Source organism: Mixophyes fleayi, chromosome 2, assembly GCF_038048845.1.
Source record: "Mixophyes fleayi isolate aMixFle1 chromosome 2, aMixFle1.hap1, whole genome shotgun sequence".
Lineage (NCBI taxonomy): Eukaryota > Metazoa > Chordata > Amphibia > Anura > Limnodynastidae > Mixophyes > Mixophyes fleayi.
In genome coordinates, this window is record NC_134403.1 from 278,008,739 (window position 1) to 278,028,302 (window position 19,564).

Below are 19,564 nucleotides of genomic sequence, written 5' to 3' on the forward strand. Positions count from 1 at the left end.
AGCATATTAAATTACTTGCTATGACAGACATGTTGTTATCAAAAATATTAAAGAATGTTTGGCAGTTTGGAAGCTGCATCTTAGGCAACCATCTCAAATGCAACATTTGCTGCTACTAATTATTTATTTTAATTGTGACTTTGTACATTACATATTTTTATTTAATAAAAGGTATATTGAGGGTCTTATATTTTCATTTATCTGAATTATTGAAATAAAAAGTAATTTATTAAATACACATTTTCTTTTTTCCAACATTATAATTATTGATGCTGAAATTTTTTTTTTTTTTATAATTTAAAACAGTGGTGGCTGGGACATCTGTAGCAGCCACTTTAGGCAAATGGGTGGTTTCATCTCACTGGCAGGGATATTACATACAGTATATTTACAGTAGAATTTATCTTACTATGTGCACAACTATGGGAGGGCAAGAATATAGAAGCAGTGTGCAATAGCATTGACAGGTAACAAGGCTTAGTCAAAGAAAATGGTTTAGGTGTGTTTTCAGGGGTTATAAAACGATGTGCATAAAATTGAAAGTGGTGATAAAAATATCAAATTTATGTTAACAAATGCAAGGTGATAGGGTTAAATCTGTCTTGCATCCTGCTGGATACACAGATCTACTTCAGATCTGCACTTCAGCTGTGTCTTCCTCTGTAAGCTGATAGGAAGACTCTACTATTTATACTCTCACCTATAATGCACTCATTGCCAGTGATAGCTTTGGACAGCTAGCTTCCTGGTTCCTATACCTGTTTTCTATTTGTTCCTGACCTTGCATCTGTTGTTCCTGGCTCTGCATTCATTTGTATCCTGACACCTGGATTGCTTCATACAGGTATGCTAGTTCCTGGTTCTGCTTATTTTGGACTCATGGTACCTGGATAATATCAAACAAGTCTGTTGGTTCCTGGCTCAGCTTATATTTGTCTCCTGGCATTTGTTTTCTGGTGTACATCTGCACACTATTCATACATAGCTAAAGTCAGAATATCCAGGCACAGATGTTAACCATCTTTTGCTCGCTTGTGGGCTTCGCAGTGATTTCTTGACTCTGTGTAAATCTGCACCAGCATTACTTCTGAGATATTGATTTTAACTGTGCTGCAACAAAGGAATGTTATCCTACTGCATGATCCCTGAATTACATTGTGGCTTGTTACTCATTCTGCAGCTCAGGAAGAATGTATTAAGAGCACTGCTATTATACAGACTGCACATTTTGAATCTAAAATGCTCCTTCCACATATTGCTTTGGCAACTTCATGAACAGTTGTAAATTGTATTTCTGTTTGCGACTAATGTCCTCTGGTACTCAATCACAACAAGTGGGCTTCCTTAGCTTAGCTCACTCCTTCAAATAGAACAACAATCCTGGGCTTTTTCATTAAAGCCTCTTGATTCTGCATTACAGACACTGGAATCATTCTTTTCTGCATTATACCTCCTGTATGATAATCCAGATAGGAGATCCTCTGCAGAATCTTCTTTATGTGCTAACCCCTGAGATGGCAGTACCTCATTTTCACCAAACCTTAGCAACAGCCCTTGATCAAGTGGCTCGAGCCACACTATATACAACACGTTGATGTCAGCCGTGGCACACTACAGAAACGCAAAATCTTCAAAAACTTTCCCGTAAAGCAGAACATCACTGCCGTAAAACTCGCACTTCTAATGACTTCTTCACATATACTTCTATCTACAGCTCCTATTGAAATGCTCTGGACACTGCAAAACAAACATACTTCCAATCTCTTATCTATGCTCAGGCTTCTAACCCCAAACGCCTTTTTAACACATTTAAATCTCTTCTCAATCCTCCCAACCCGAACCCTCCATCTACTATCAGTGCCCAGGATCTTGCTTCCTACTTCAAGGACAAGATTGATAAGATCAGACTAGAAATGGTATCCTCTTTTTCGACAAGCAATCAGCTCAATTCCTTCCCCTTACCCTCTGACACTCTCTCTTCATTTGACCCCACAAATGAAGAGGAAATTTCTACTCTCTTCTTATCTTACTACTCTACCTCCTGTCCTCTTGATCCTATTCCCTTGCAAATTAGTAGATCCCTGTCTTCTGTGCTCATTTCACCTCTAACTAAAATCTGTAATCTCTCACTCTCTACTGGCTTCTTTCCATCACTATACAAGCACGTAGTGATTACTCCTATTCTATAAAACAAGATTCCAACCCAAGCTCTCTATCAGTCCCAATTACAGTCCCATCTCTCAGCTCCCGTGCCCTCCAAGCATCTAGAGAGACTTGCCTACACTAGCCTCACACGCTTCCTTTCCGCAAGCAATCTGTTGACCACTCTCTCCTCATATGAACGCTACAATCCCTAGGTCTTGAAGGCACTGTCCTATCCTGGTTCTCATCCTACCTATCTAATCGCTCTTTCAGTGTTAATTTCTCTGGATCCACCTCTGCTCCGCTTCCTTTATCAGTTGGATTACCACAAGGCTCAGTGCTAGGTCCTCTGCTATTCTCCATCTACACTACTTCTCTTGGAAAACTAATAAGCTCCTTTGAAATTCAGTATCATCTCTATGTGGATGATACACAAATCGATCTATCCTCTCCTGATCTTTCACCATCTGTCTTGTCTCGCGTTACTGACTGTCTTTCTGCCATTTCATCTTGGATGTCTTCTCGCCAACTCAAACTCAATCTCTCAAAAACTGAAGTAATAATATTTCCACCCAAAAACAGAAGCTTCCTGCCTGACATTTATATTTCTGTTGCTAACATGACCATAAATCCCACCCCGCAAGCTCACTGCCTAGGTGTAATTCTTGACTCACAACTATCGTTTATTCCCCACATCGACTATATATCTAAATCATGTTACATACATCTAAAGAACATTTCCAGAATACGCACATATCTCACACAGGACACTGCAAAAACCTTAATTCATGCACTCATCATCTCCCACGTCGACTATTGCAATTCCCTCTTTACTGGTCTTCCCAAAATCAGTCTTGAACCCCTACAATCTATTTTCCACACAGCGGCTAGATTGATTTTCCTTGCAAACCCTCATCTGCTGAGCCACTTTGTCAGTCTCTACATTGGTTCCCTGTATTTCAATGAATCCAATATAAAATTCTTCTACTAACATGCAAGACCATCAACAGAATTGCCCCGACATACATCCCCTTGCTTGTCTCAAAATATCTCCAAACTCGACACCTCCGTTCTGCACAAGATCTGCATCTCTCTTCCATTCTCATCACATCCTCCCCTTCCCGTTACAGGACTTTTTTCGGTCTGCACCCACTTTGTGGAATTCCCTCCCTCGCACAGTAAGACTTTCCTCTAGTCTTCAAACCTTTGAGCGTTCTCTGAAAACCCACCTCTTCATACAAGCTTATAATATTCCTCAACTAGCATATTAATCTCTATAGGTTACCCTATTACCACCCTCTACACAGCTAACATAAGACAACAACCCTCTGACCAACATTGCTGTGTGACTGAACACACAGCCCACTGAGTACTTTTTACCTTTGCATTCTAGCTGGTCCTATGTGCAATATGATGTAGCACATGCCCTTGTGTTTCAAATTCCCATTGTCCCATAGATTGTAAGCTTGCGAGCAGGTCCCTTTTACCTCTCTGTCTGTATGTATTACCCAGTATTGTTTTATTAATGCTTGTTCCCAATTGTAAAGCTGATAGCGAAACGCGCGTCGGCGGACGCTGCGCTCGCTGCTCAGACTTTACCTTAAACTGTTACTAAGCTTATGAAAGCCTATATATATTAGGAACTATTAGTTGTGTGCTTGCTAGTATCAGAATTTTATGTAGGCGCTATAGTGTTGAAAAGGTTATCTAGATACAGTAGCTTAGTAAATGAGATTCAGAATGGCTCCTCAGTGTGATGGTCCCGCTGAATGAAATGAAATTAACTACCCACTTGTATCTATTATTATTAACCAGGAAGGACTTATAGTAGTCTAGCTTCACAATCATTTCAAGGGGTTTATAGGTATATACGAGACCAATGCTGTATTACCTAGTATGGGAATCATAAGCACATAGAGGAATTTCATGGGTTCCATGAGCTCGGTGTGTGTTTATAAACACTTATATTAAACAATCGCCTTCTCAACCACGCTTATTGTTTTGCTCCTAATCAGGAGACGAATCGATAAAGTGGCAAATTAAGACACAACTAGTTCCTTTATTAAGGTTATGGTATAGAATCAATATTTATTATACATGTCATGGGACAAGACATATAGAGTTTTGATCTACCAATAAAGAGCAGCAGCGTGGCTAGACAAAAGTATTTGTCTTTTTAACTGTTATTTCTACCCAGTTTGTCACTCATTTTACAATTTTAATATTTCGCTAATAGACCTAAGTTTATAAATATTAATAAAGATTTATTCAGGGAAAATCCTGATCAGATAAAAATGATTTACATATATGTGTTCATATCCATCAATGAGTGCCCCATGTGATCATTCTTTCCTTTTTCTCTTTTATGCTAAATATTGTATCTGACAGGGGTGTACACTTCACAGGTCATTTTTCGAAAGCCTTCTGTAATCTGATTGGCATAGGTCTCAATTTATGAACTGCATACCATTCACAGATGAATGGGCAGAAGGAGAGAGTTAATCAAACCATGGATCAATATTTAAGATGTTACACTTCTGTTTTGCAGCATGATTGGGGGTAGGACATCTACCATGGGCTGAATTTGCTTAGAATGACTCTCCACATTCCTCCTCTGGAATATCACATCTATACTGCATTTATGGAGTTCATCTTAAGACCAAATCTTTTTTTATTCCTGATTTTGCATTCTCTTCTGATAACTGTGATATGGCCAGAACACTCAAATCAGCCTGGAGGAAAGGTCATGAGGCCTTGTCCCAAGCAGCTGTCAAGCCAAAAAAGTTTGATAAATATCACAGACTGTTTACATTCCTCATTGGGGACCTTGGGTGGCTTTTGACAAAAAAAACATCCTTATTCGTCAAAACACTGCTAAATTGGGACCTAGGTTCAATGGTCCATTTAAGATCATCAAGAAAATTAGGCAAGTTACAGTGCAGTTGGCTTTACCAATCTTTAACCCTAACATGTTTTATTGTTCTTTGCTATACAAGCGACAACATACCCATGGCTGCCAGGGCATGCTGGAACTTGGTGAACCACAAGTACTAGAATTCCTGGGCACCCAGGGCTCACTGGGACAGCTAGTGCATCAGGGAATAATGTAACAAAGAAATACACATTTGAAAAAATACATTTAATGGAAATAAACAACTTCTTTACAAAACACTCATTCACCCTCTTCATTGCTCACCTATATCCAGACTGGCATCCTGTTTATCTGTAATAAATCCAGAGATCCTAGGCTTGGCAAAAAATATGCCCTACAGATGGCAGATCATATATGACCAACTATGGCTTTTAAACATTGCCCTCAGCCAAGATGACTGACACTGCATCAAAGGAGGCCATCCTGCCTCCTGTTATCTGCTCGAAAGTGTTTGTTAGATATATTGCTTGAGGGTTGTGTTTTATTTCTGCATGTGTTTGAGGAAATTGATAGTTTTCTGCCAAACTTTTGCTGGAACTCACAGTTTATACAACTTCATCTCTGTTTTGTGGTACTTAGTGTATGTAGTTAATCCTATTTAGCTCCTGGCTCTATGCCACTTTTGTAACACACACTCACAACTCTCACAGTTCATTATTATTTCTAGATACTGTAAGATATAGAGTATACCACCTTGCAAACAGTACAAATAAGGATAAATAAAGTGAGGCCCACATTCACACCCAGTATCTAAAAATTCAGTTGTATACAGCAGTTTACTCAAACAGTACATAGATTATAATCCTTTCATCGTGGGCAGCACGGTGGCTTAGTGGTTAGCACTTCTGCCTCACAGCACTGTGGTCATGACTTAAATTCCCGACCATGGCCTTATCTGTGTGGAGTTTGTATGTTCTCCCCGTGTTTGCGTGGGTTTCCTCCGGGTGCTCGGGTTTCCTCCCACACTCCAAAAACATACTAGTAGGTTAATTGGCTGCTATCAAAATTGACCCTAGTCTCTCTCTCTCTCTCTCTGTGTATGTTAGGGAAGTTTAACTGTAAACTCCAATGGGGCAGGGACTGATGTGACTGAGTTCTCTGTACAGCGCTGCGGAATCAGTGGCGCTATATAAATAAATGGTGATGATGATGATTTCATAACCCATTACACAATTTCCAAATGAGAGTCTCATATAGGATTATTTTTGTCAAAGTCTGTATTCAGGCAAAGAGAGCTAACAAGGTTGAAAGCTCAATTTATATAGGTATACATCCTTTTGTTCACAATCTACATATCTGATTTCCAGAACATGTACAATAGAGGCTATGGAGAGTATATATGGGGATCTGGGCACCTGAAAGTCTGCATATTACATGACATATACGAAAGGGTAATCAAATGTAACACCCCCTTCTTCACAATTAGGGAACATTATTATGGTGTATAGTGTTTACTTGCATGTGCCTCTCTTACAGTTCTCCAGACACAGTACATCCAGCCAAGTCTTCTTCAGCAGTTCTGTTGGGATGTGGTTGGGACCACCAGAGGTGACTTTAGAGACCGATCAACAAAATTCTGAGTACACACAAGCTAGCTGTAGAAGCCACCACGGTCCATTTACTAAAGAGTTAATATGATAAACAGTAGTGGCAGTAGTAATTACAAGTAAATGTACATATATATAAATATTTGCCAAAAATGACTGGTAGGGCCAACATAAGAGTGATAAATAAATCGTTTGAATAGAGTTAAATATCTATATAAATAAATACTGTTCTACATATCAGACACGTAATTTCAGTCACACTTTTTTCAAACGTAATGCTAATTGAAATATAGTTAAATGTCCTATTCTAAGCAGTACTGCACATATATCTGTAGTTTATGTTGGTGTACTTTACTTTCGGGTGGTAATGGACTTTCCAATAGTCATTGATAGCTGAGTGATAAACCAGAAATAACTAGTAATGTCTATAATCTTTACTCATGGACGAGTAGTTAAATGAAAGTACCTGTACTCGAATTAGCTCTGTCACAGTTCCTTTCGCACCTGTGCATTGAGCTTCCCCAGCTGCATACTCGCCAAGGAACAGAGGATCCCTTTAGGTCCAGCATTTTTCACCCCATGGCAAAGGAGGAATACACAAAGGTAGGTGTGTGATGCACCCTATTGCTTCCAAGTCAATGGTTACCAAGTGACAACTCATTCAAAAGTAGATCACTGACAGATGGCTCCTAAATTTATTTTACCTATGATCATATCTTCATATGTCCATATTGAGGCCAAGTAGGTTGAGATTGTATATGATTTTTTACAGGTGATATGTACCGACTACACTACAACTACATAGGTTCCAGTGGCCCCTGTTTGCAGGGTCAGTGCATTGACCAACTAGTGAAAGCAGCTCAGACTGAATGTAAAACAGGCGCAGGAAAGATAGTCGTTCTAGTGCTAGCTTGCCTCTACTGTTCAGGAGAGTGTGTAGGTACAATTTTCCAGCATTTTGTAGTGGCACGCAGCCTCTGTTGCCACTCATATGAACAGGACAGGAGAGCTGAAACCAGGACCAATGATTCTCATCCCAGTGTGAGGAAAATTGAGAAAAAGGTCCCCAAAAATGTGCTCCTTGGAGACTCTCCTTGCACTGTACCTACAGTGTTAAAGTTTATTGTTTCTCTACCTAATCAAGTTACAGGGTATGATAAAATCAGATAAAACTACTGTAAACATTAATTGTAAACATACTTACAAAATGCCAGTATTTTTAAGACTAAAAAAAGGAATCAGAAACATATCATTGGTGGGCACCTCCCTTGCAGAGATTAGCTGGAATTAGAGAAACAGGTGGAATAGAATGAGAAGGATATCAAGAAAAACTAAGTAAATAGTAATCCAAATCAAAACCATTGCACTTTACTAATAAGTAACTGTGGAATGAAAGATGATAGACACCAATGTGGATGCAATTTAATATGATAGTTTTTAATTTGTTAGTATAAAGCATTTAAATCCAAGTGCACCATGGGAGTCAGTGTGCTAAATAGCAAGCTCCAGTGTGCATTGTGATCACATAATCAATCAGCTTGTGAAGCAAAAGACATCAATGTATTGCTCTGCAGCCCAAAACCAGTGGTGTAACAGAATCTGCCAGTATGAGAGAAGAGGGTATGTGACTGAAATTTGTGGTGTCATTTATTTAATTGTGTAACTTCTAATAAGAGCACCCATTTTAGGTAAACTGTGATTTGCAGTAAATCTCCCATGGCTCTTATCCATTAACCTTTATTTGCATAGTGCCAGCATCCTCCACAGGAATACACTGACCTGTTAATCTGTGAATAAACTATTGCTCAATATAGGATTGTAGTTGGAAAAAGAGAGACAAATAAGGATACTGCTTGTGGCATGTGTCTGAAATGCAAGAAACAAGATGTATATGTACTGCTTTGAAGTATTGTATTTATATTCCCTTTGCCTTATTGTTACTGTCCATATTTGTTATTCTGTCAAAGTTAAGTGGTGTGGAAATGTCAATAACATGGTGTTACCATTAAAACTCTATGATTAATGCCTCTATTAATAGGTGAGAAATACACTTTGTTCAGCTGGTATTTTCTCTGAGTGGCAGATTGACATTAATAATGGTCAGAAACAAGATATTGTAACTCTTGTTTATGAATGTACAGGTGTAACTTGGATCGGTTGCTAAGATAGTGCCGAGCCTGTTTTGGTCAGTTTGTACTGCTTCTTCTATTGTAAGGACATTTGTTTATACTAGGACTGAGCACTTAAACTCACTAATACATGTTTGTGTTTCTCTGAGCATACATAGAAAACATGACTTCTGATTAAGTACTATATGTATTTAATGCTAGAAATATGATGTATTGGCATTTGTACATGTCTGTACTTGCAGACCAGAATGCTGCTAGACCTCAATCTAACAACGTGCACCTGAAAGTACAGCAGTGCATCACTGTTTGAGGGTCTTAACCAAAAAACTCCCCCTTGATAGTAAATTACTGGTGCTCTGATGGCCTTCAATTTGAAATCTTGTTCATTTATGAATGTCAGCATACTGTACATACATGTGGGAACATGGCTCTTATTTATTTGAGATGGCAGTACATAGTTATTTATATCTATGTGGTTGTTGTTTTTTGTTTTTTTATATATTAACTATGTATATTTGGGAATTCGACTGCAGACGGAGATCCTCAGTCTTTATAATCATGTAGCATCTATGACAGAGTTTGTAAGCAAATAACAGAATTTTTGTTTGTTTTTGTTTTTCACATTCCATTATAGTGTTATGGGGCTCTGGCGGTTCTGTAATACAGAACCGATAAATCAATAAAACTCAAAATCTTTAAATGGCAGCAGAGCGGGAGGACAAATTACAACCCTCGCTTCACCACTGGTTTTCACCTGGGGCTGATTTTAAAGATTTAGAACTATATTGACTAAACTGTGGGTTTGAAAAAGTGGAGGTGTTGCCTATAGCAACTAATCAGATTCTAGTTATCATTTATTTAGTACATTCTACAAATTGACAGCTAGAATCTGGTTGCTATAGGCAACATCTCCTCTTAACTTAATCTGGTGTCTGGCTTCCCCCTCTAGCTGAAATCTGTGGACAGCCAAATCTTGAGGCAGCAGTCCCTATGCTGCCGATCCTGGAGCTCTTTGAGCTTCAGTGTGCTTCTTTTCATGCAGGGTCTCCCACGTGCCCTTCGTCTCATGGATTAATTTCAATCCAGAAGGCGTCATTGAAAGACTCTCTGGCAGCCACTGCACTGTGACTGCAGGTGAGGATGACTGTGCTCCGGCATCCCCCACTGGATCACCATAGATCAGGGACCCCTGGACACTGCAGTGCTCCAGTCCCCCTGAATGGGAGTGGCGGTGTAATGCTACCAGAGGAGCCCCCCTGGATCCCTACTAGAATACCAGGGTGAGCATAAGCACTTAATCTATATAGAACTATTTTAATACATAAATTAACACTTAAGCAAGCACATACTAGGTATGTTGTTTTTTTTCATATCATTGTAAAACGTCTACCACTCCTGCTCTTCTATGTGATCTTACAATGCTTGTATTTGCAATGATCCCACCATTAGATTCTGTGTAAACGTGTCTTATGTTATTGAATAAACTTAAATAAATACATGGCCAGGTGATTGCTCACACAAGATCAGCATACTCCTCTCCTAAAATATACTGTGGAGCCGTGAAAATTTATGACCTGATTGGCTGATAAACTGGGGACATATTGGACAAGAATGAGGGCAACATATTGTACATAAAGAAGAAAAACAAAAGTGCAGCTGTGGCATCAGTTCCACTGTCAGTGCAAAAACTGTTTTATTGCAAGACAACTCAACATGAAAGTATATGAGGCAAAGAGATAATCTAAGTACAGTTATCCAGAGGTCATGGTTGAAAGGTGGATGTGGGGTCAGTTGCACAGGGCCAGCTCTGTACAGTCAATATGGAATGCCAACTGTAAATCTAACTTGGGGTTGTATTGCCATAGGGTGAGAAAGGTGGTCTACAGATATATTATAATGATGGTGTGGGAAATGCCCATTTGTATATTGTAATGGGAGCCAAGATGATTTTAAGAAGTCCCCTCTTCTGCAGTGTTTTTTTTTTGGGGGGGGGGGGGGGGTGGGGGATTCATCAGAGCAAGTCTTTCAAAAGAGAGAAGCCCCCAGTGACTTAAGTTATCTTTCTTGATTTATAAAGTAATGGAATCTGACTATAATGGCTAGTGGTCCTTTCATCCAGTTGGCCTTAGACCTAAAGTTCTATGAGCACAGTTAAGCAATAGGAAAGAGTCATCAAACAAATGGGGGGGTTCTAATCAGTCTCTTGAAAACTTGTAACATTATTTCTGCTGCCTCTGTTATCGGGGTACCCAATTTGAAAAAGTTGTCTGTTCTCCTCCATGAACAGTGTCATCTGTTATGACATATGCCTGCACCACCTTAATGAGTGTGTCATGGCTGGTCTCTAATACATCCATGTGCTAACCCATTTCTGAGGTTTTTAGACCTCTTCTTCGTGTAGTGGTTTATCCTTTGCTGGAAAGTGTATTGTGTACTCAAAAATATTGCCTAATATCTGCCTTTTGTAATGTAGTTGGCTGCAGATAATAAATCCAGAGATACTGGGCTAGAAGTGCAGTGGGCACTGTTTTTTGTAGACTCTGCAATACCAGAAGTCTGACTTTATTTGCTGGAGAAGAAGAGGTGTTCCACAATGGTCCTCCAGCAGGGTGAGAACTTTGGCGTACTGATTTTGTAGCTTGATAAACCTGCAAGAGGTACAATGCTGATATTTGGTAACAGAGCTAGAAAGACTTTCATCAAGCCCCAATGACTCGCTTTCAACCTTTTATCCTGGTTCACATTTAGCCATGAGAGTCCTGAAGGCAGTCAATGAGAGAACACAAAGTAAGGGTTCTCTACTAGGTGCATATTTGCACTGAAGCCACAGCAGCCAGTCAAACATTTGCTTTCATTGTCTAATTTGCGCTAAACAGATAAAGGTAATTCCTGACTGGCTGTTTCTCTAGTGCAGATTTATAACTTTGACCAATGTTGGTAAATATAACATATGTTTCTTGAGGGTTAGTGATGATGAGCTTAAAGTAGATCTTGCGTTAATATCCTTATATGGAGGGATTTTTTTTTTTTCTTCTGGTCTTCTTTCAATGCTTGGTCTCCTAGCAAGAGTCTACTCTGCAGAGATAGGAGGGAGTGTAAAGAAGTTGAATAGGAGTGTTTCAAATTGCTAACAAGTATTTTTTTTCATCAAATGCAATAAAATTGATGGAGATTTTAGTGCACCAAGATTGTTTTGTTTTGACCTTCAGTATACCCAGGGCCACTGCTAGCTCTAGAAGGTCTCTTAAGGTACCAGTGTTTAGTGGGTGCTTGAATCAGTGAATGAGTGATGTTCATTCAGTGTATTTATTGTCACCATAACATCCACTTCCTATGCACCAGCTGCTGACTGGCGCTTCTCTATGTTCGTAATGGCCTGGGAGAACCACGCCATGGTTCACACTCTAGCCTTGGGAATAGAAAAGTCAGATGGTCTTGTGAGAAGCAGTGACCTGTGAATTTCTGTGTGATTATGTTGGTGAGGACATGGCTGCATGTGATGAACAGTGTCATGATGTGAGAAGGAGAATGTGCCAGACTGAGCATTGGAATGGTGCAGTTTCCAAAAGCAGAGGTTCCAGATATCGGTATTAAAGTCATTTTATCACTTACAAATAAAACATTGTTCAATGCGATTGTTGTGGTTCCAAAGCACAACGATATTTAATTGCAGAATATAGCATGATTTACAGCAAGCCATTATTACACATTAAAGATGTTACAATAAAGCAGGAAAGTATAAAAACACTGAATACATTACATTTTCCTTATAGTGTTTCACCCAGGCCCATGATAAGATAGGGTCATGTTGTCTGTAGTCAGGCTAAGAGAGAGAGTCTTGGCTGGTAAAGCAGCTTGATAGTATTCAGTTTCAGTATAGAAAAAAACTACTGATGATGTCATGGCATGTTTCCATAGGTTCAGGATTCAGGACAGTCCAGTATAATGCAGTTCATAGGTCAGTTCAAATGAAGCCCTACAAGGGTGGGGGTCAGCTCTTCAACAGCTGCATACTATTCTTCCCACCGTAAAAAGCTGGTTCAAACTGGTCTATTTGCATTACACACATAATACCATTTTGATCATTAATTTCCTATCATCCATAACTAACATACGTAAGGTGCGATCTCTTAGCCGATAGAAACGGATGTCTGAGAATAAGTAGGAGATCAGAATGATACTAAACATAAATTTCCTGTATCCTGAACCTTAGATCTCAATAAAGTGTTTTTAACATGATTATATTTAACTATAAACTCTGCTACATTTGGTCATAAACGACTATGTGTTGGAGCTATTTTAAGGTGAACTATTTACCAGTGAATGTGTAAGTGTATGTGTGCATTATTTATCATGCAATTGCGTCAAAACATGTGGTGTACTGATTGCAATCGCACGGTAAAACAATATTAATCAATATGGTTTACTTCATCCAATTATTTGACTTCGACAGCTCCACCCTTTGAGAGTATACCTAACACTCTCACCCTAAAAATTTTATTGCAGGATCTCAGTAGTACGTTTCATTATTCTGTAATGTATGTCTCCCTTTACGTATGACCACACTGTCTGTGGCTATCAGTCAGGTTACCATAAAAGAGAGTCACAATCATAGAAATAATTTCCTTTTCCGATGAAACATATACCTTTTGGAGCTCGGAGATGACCTTTTGTATGCCCTTCACCCACACATGTAATACATTATCTGGAGGGATACAAGATACGATAGAATGTGTAACAACATTATAGAATATTCTACTACAGTTCTTCATGCCTAACATGTTCATCTGTCCGAAGCATGTCTTTTAGCTTAGATGACATTTATATAATACATGTTCACCAATAGCATCATCCTATGTCTGTCAACAATGTCAGCTATGATCTCCTTCAACCTGTGTTAGTAAATACACCCTAATAATATCAACAGGTTTTTCGTCAACACTTGTGTGGCGGGCTATTATTCATTCTTCTCAGTCTCCCAATACTCAAGGGACCTAGCTGTATTACTTTTCCCCTACTGGCCTTCCACCCCATAATTCGGGTACCTCAGAAATATTTAGTGGAAAGAGAACTAGTCCTACTTAATATAATCTCTGAGGCACGTGAGAGCACACCAAGCACTCAGTTTGGTCTAAAACCTTACCCAGCCAAGAATGATAATCATTCTCAAGGATGCCCATTCAAGTCCGAATTATTGCTGGACTGGCATCACTGGATGCACCTCTCTTCAACTATGGGGTCAAAGTACTTATGGACACAATACCTCAGACAATAACCCCTCACACTGTGTTCGAGCTCCTAGGTTGGCAAATTTTTCTTTTACCCCCTGAATTGAATAGCTTAATTGGCTGGACCGATTGCGCTAACAACTTCTCCTTCATCCCCAACTCCTCAATAGCACTACCTGAACCATTCTCTGTCAACTGTTCACAATTGAGAGAAATGACTGTACTGAAAAGAGAATGAGGTGAGGGAAACACTGGACAGGGAAAAACTGCTGCTCCATGCTGAATAGCAGTCTTTGTAAAGTCCTTGGCTCAAGTGTTGTTAACTGCGATCTTGGGTCTCCCGGAACAGGTTCACGAGTGTAATTGGAACTCTCTCTGGGGGTTGACTCCTCTGCAGTGGATGGAATGGGTACAAGTGTCTGCTACTCTTAGGGAGGTGATGCTGGTCGTCAACACTTGGTGCCAGTCTGTCAAACAACTTGAGCGTAGGACATTACAGTTCATAACATACTCTCCCAGTCCAACTTCATAACAGACAGTGTAACGTAGCAGGAGACGGTGTGTTGAACGTCCTTTGTTGCTGTCTCACTATTTGCTTTTCTTTTCAAGATCTTGAACCGTCTCTCCATTATAAACTCATCACAGGAATAGTCAAAAGTATTTTAAAGGGTAACAGGCTTAAGAGGTTACTTAGGAGTGATTCTGATAGTGGGGAGGACTAGTGGCCAAAGCTACCAGCCACTTCAATCTAGTTTCAACCATCATTCTATTCAATTAGTACCGTTTACTCTATATTCCCACTGGTTTGTGGCTGATCAAAAGTATGTAACTTACTATCACTGCTTGTACATTATACCCATTATCTAAAAGCTATTACCAGTAAGAATGAATACCTCTATCACCTTCTATATAACTTTAGGGCTACCATATATACTAACAAAAAACTTGAATATGACACAGCAATATTAGAAACATTTCCATAAATCTTTACCCAGATATATTTTATCAGTACACCAGTACATACTTGAGAATCCTGCAGGGTGGCAATTGGATGAAGTTGATTTGTTTTACCTGGAGAAAGTCCATCTGTAGGAGGGGTATGGGATGGCTCTATTGGTATCGTCTTCCTGACATTTTCTCTCACTCAAATAAGACAGGACATTGCCTTCCTACTAGCCTGAGAAGAAACGTCTGATGCATACCAGTATGCTCTTACCAGCTTGCACATACCTTCTTTACCCAGCTGAGTCAGACCATGTGCTGCTTCAGCTAGGCCTGTAAGATACACTCTAGGAGCCACAGGCGTACATTGTTCATCTCTCCAGAGGACTCCTGACCATATCCCTTCACCTTCCAGACTGCTTTTTCCTCAGGTAACACAAATCTCATATATTAACTAATTCATGTGTGTTTACAATTTAAAAACTAAACAACAAAACAAAACATTGATTTGTGGGTTGTCATATTAAAACCTGCTGCCCAAGTGACAGCTATGTCTGCCCTGTTATTAAAGTCATCTACAGTCATGTGTGTAAGCTTTATCTTAAATAACAGCTACTTCAGTTGGTCACTGTGTCACTGTCACAAGTCCTACATGTAATGTGAGTGTTGTACTTATGTACTGCCATTGTCATAAAAGTTCCTCAGCCACCTCAACGTCGCCCCCTATCCTAGGAAAATACTGAAAACCAATATATATCAATTGATTTACCCTCTGCCAATTCACATGCCATTTTTGATCCCACAAGTTCACCTACCTGTCTAAGTAAGGGGGGCAAAGGGGTCAATATTTATAGCACCTTCATCAATTATAACAATATCCAATACATATCTGTCTATGACAAATATAAAAACATTCAAATGTTACATTTTCTAAAGGGTTTCACTTATGTCAAGTCTTGTGGAAAAAATCTTACTCAAATGTTCTACACAGAGATACATATCTGTATGTCTACCTAATTCACCTTCAGCGAGTCTCCTGTCTCTTTTCACCCTTTGTGCATCTATAGGCACACTTTGTACACTTTGTTCAGGAGACATATGTAGTTTAGGCAGAACTTAGGAGGGCAGATGCCACATGCAATCTATAAAACAAATCATATTTCCACACCAAAACTCCTGCTTAAAATCAGCAGCTTTTATAAACCTAAAAACAAAACCTTTAGCTACCTTCATGACTATGTCGGTGTAGTGTGTGTATCCCTAATTCTGTCCATTGACAAAAATGTCTTAGTCCCGTGGTTGAGACAATAGCTCAAGTATTGGACCTTTGGGACAGTGCCTATATATTTTGTATCTCTTTATAAGAAAAGAATGAGATACTGACAGTTAGAAATGTAAAGAACGGGAAATAAGACAAAGAGGAATAATGATACTGAAGTGACTTGCAGAACAGTAGAAAAGCATAGAAGGAGATTTACAGTAAAATGACAGCTGGATTGGGCACAATGGGGAAATGGCTCTCCTATTTCACTAATCCACTTAGCTATTAACTAATCTATGACCCCCTCCCCCATTCTTATTAAGTTTAACAGGGAGTTACATCACGCATCCAATCCAGTGTCGTCCATTGTTAGCTCGTATGGAACTTGGTATCTATGATCACAATAACTATAAAACCTTGGGATCCGACTTGTGACTATAATAGAGAAGTGCAAAATAAACGCTTTGTGATGCATACTCTCCTGTCTGTCTTCCTGGAATACATAAAAACAACATTAGAAGCAGAGTATATACACAATTCATTTTAAATAATGAATCTCAGCCAAATAAATTATCATGAGCCACTGCAATAAGAAGAGCGAGAGTGTTACAATGACCCATTGTTAATTTGTCTTTCAAGGGAAAACTTTGTACTTCTCCTGCAATCCCCTTAATTACTAAATATATATATTTCTTTGGCTGTCCTTATCTACAGAAGAGAAGAACAAAACAAAGTTAGTATCCAATAACAAAGAAAAACAAATATTTGCATTTCTTTACTTTCAATCTTTATCATCAACCAGCGACAGGAAAATAAACACAAGATAACAGAAGACAAATAAACAAAACAAATAATATAAACCTCAGTCTGCTTTCATTCCTTGGTGACCATTGTTTCTATGCAGGAAAACTCCTTAGCAACGGTTATCTACAATCCTTCTATTGTTCTAAGGCTATATAGCTTCATTGCAGTCAGGATCAATTAACTAAGACCATTTGTCTGGACACAATGGATATCTCTCTCCTACTGAATAGCACATACATGTGAAACCTGATTTATTTTTTTCCTCTAACATTCCTGAATCTAAGCCATTGCATGGACACATCAAATTTCTTTTGTGCACTTCTTTTTCCTGGCTGCACTTTATGAATGGAATAAAAACAAAAAGTTTCTTCAGGCTGTTTGAAAAACTGCCCTTTCCTTATTGCAGGGTTTTTTCTTACCTAAGTTCAATCACACACCATATACAAACACAAAAAAATAGACATTTTAAGTTACTCATCTTTAAACCTAAATAGTTCCACACTTAATACAGATTATCAGTTACATTTGGTATTTTTATTAAGTTGTTTTTTTTTTATTCGGTTTTATACTTACCTGCTTTTTGTTTGCTTCTCTTTGCTCGGCAACGCTATTTTCCGCTATGCATGTTATCCTGCTACATGCTCCCTTTACTATTGCTACAGTTTTAAACAGTCAGCTTGATTCTCAGTTTTCACAAATATTTTTTATCACTAACCTTACCCAGTACCTCTTGATAAATATTACGAACCAAGATGGGAAAAGGTTTCACATATTCATCGGTCATCTTGACCCACTGATCACAGTATACCATTGTATACTTACCTTTACTGTATGCCAATTCATAACTTTACTGTATACTTACCTTACACTTCTCTACTCACAAACCTATCGGGCCTACTTAACGACCATCTCTAACGGTTGTCTAGCAACCATGTGAAAACAGAATTTTCCAACGCTTCGTAGCACAAAACTCCCGCTAGAGATTTTTGAAGAATTACACAAGCTGCGTCCACTCACTTATTCTCAACTGTATACAACTGAACAACACCAGCGATTGTCGGCATACCCAGTGAGGTCCCTAACACAGAAACTGGGAGGACAAAAGTATCAACTTCACAATACCCTGCCTTTCTAGCACACTTGCTGAGTATTTTACAACTGGTAGCACTAAGTATTTACTAATACTAGCCTTGCCAACGTATTTCCTCCCACAACTTCCCAAGTCACGATCACGGTTTCAGCGCTGAACGGAGTCAGTAGATTCTAAAACCAACTTGTTTTTTTGGTATGACGTTGATCCTCAGCACTTCTGTGATGTTTGTCAAATGTATTCAGAAATATCCAATACTTTATATTTGAAGAATAAGGGAAACATGGGAGCTAGGGCAAAAGGCTGAGCCAATGTACAGCTTACTGCTTTCCACATGCCACCAATATTGTGTGATTAGTCCCTGATCTCTGTTTCACAGTCGAGTCACAGACATGCATGACAGATGGAATAGTGAGCAGATGGGAGGAGCCCGTTGAGAGCAGCCCCCTTATCTTGTATAAAATGATGATCCTATAAAATTATCACTTTAATAGTAAATTGGCATTCATGTTGCATTTTTGCTTTGCTTTGTTAGGCATGATAATCTACCAAGCTTTTCTACTGCAATTTATGGCCTTAAACTCGCAGGAAAAGCTGAAGTAAGGAAGAACACAATCCATCTTGACCAGGTGTGTATGTCTTCCTCCCCATTAGATATATTGTTTTACATTTTATGATTTTTCAACTTGTGTTTTGTTTTAGTGTTATATAGATTTTCACCTTAAACTGTTTTGTCCACATCAATGAAACTTGTAAGCTATAAAAATGTAAATATAATCAATATTATGTTCTACTTGCATGTGTAATTTGTAGCTTGACTATCGTTTTTCTTCATGCGACCACCACAATGGTGTTAAAACTTACAATTGCATTTCTATATGCATTTGGCTTGAACGAGATAACTTCCTGTTTCTTCACAGGCCCATGTTTCAAAAATGCAGATTAAATGCACTTCTAAATACACTTTAAACATGTATATAAAAGCAGTTTATATGTGTTTCAAAGCATCGGAAATGCTAGTGTGTATGTAGCCTTATTTTAGTTCATTATTTGTAGACTCGCAGACTAGCATCTGGCTAAAATTGTTTACATCACCAATATTTGTATAGGCAAAAGGACTCCCACAGTGTTGGCTACTTACTCACAAATAGTAAATATGCAGTAATGCATGGTAAGTAAAGTACAATTTGGATTTGTCTCATGTAGTGCAAATAAAACTCTTTGGGGGGGAGGGGTGACGTGGGGAGTCTGATTAGAACCAAAGGTTGATTTGAACAAAAAAAAGTTGAAGATTGGATACTCTATTAGAAAACATTCAACTAATGATTAACTGGAGATAAAAGGAATCTTTATTGGTTAGAATGTGATTATATACTGTGCATACAAGTCCAGCACTAATACCACATTATTTATGCAAAGTCTGCAGTTTTATGTGAAATGCATTAACCACAAACTAAAGCAAATTTGGACATCTAATGGCACCTGTGGG

General features: G+C 38.7%; 2 protein-coding genes across 2 annotated transcripts in view; one reads left to right on the forward strand and one right to left on the reverse strand.

The window, feature by feature from the left end:
• Positions 1–19,564, forward strand: part of MOV10 (Mov10 RNA helicase) — a 76,296-nt gene that overhangs the window by 14,994 nt on the left and 41,738 nt on the right. The window contains exon 2 of the mRNA XM_075196261.1: positions 18,611–18,704. Within this exon, the coding sequence (XP_075052362.1) occupies positions 18,611–18,704 (94 nt within the window). The remainder of the gene's footprint in view (positions 1–18,610; positions 18,705–19,564) is intronic.
• Positions 1–19,564, reverse strand: part of PPM1J (protein phosphatase, Mg2+/Mn2+ dependent 1J) — a 315,203-nt gene that overhangs the window by 9,229 nt on the left and 286,410 nt on the right. The window lies entirely within an intron of this gene.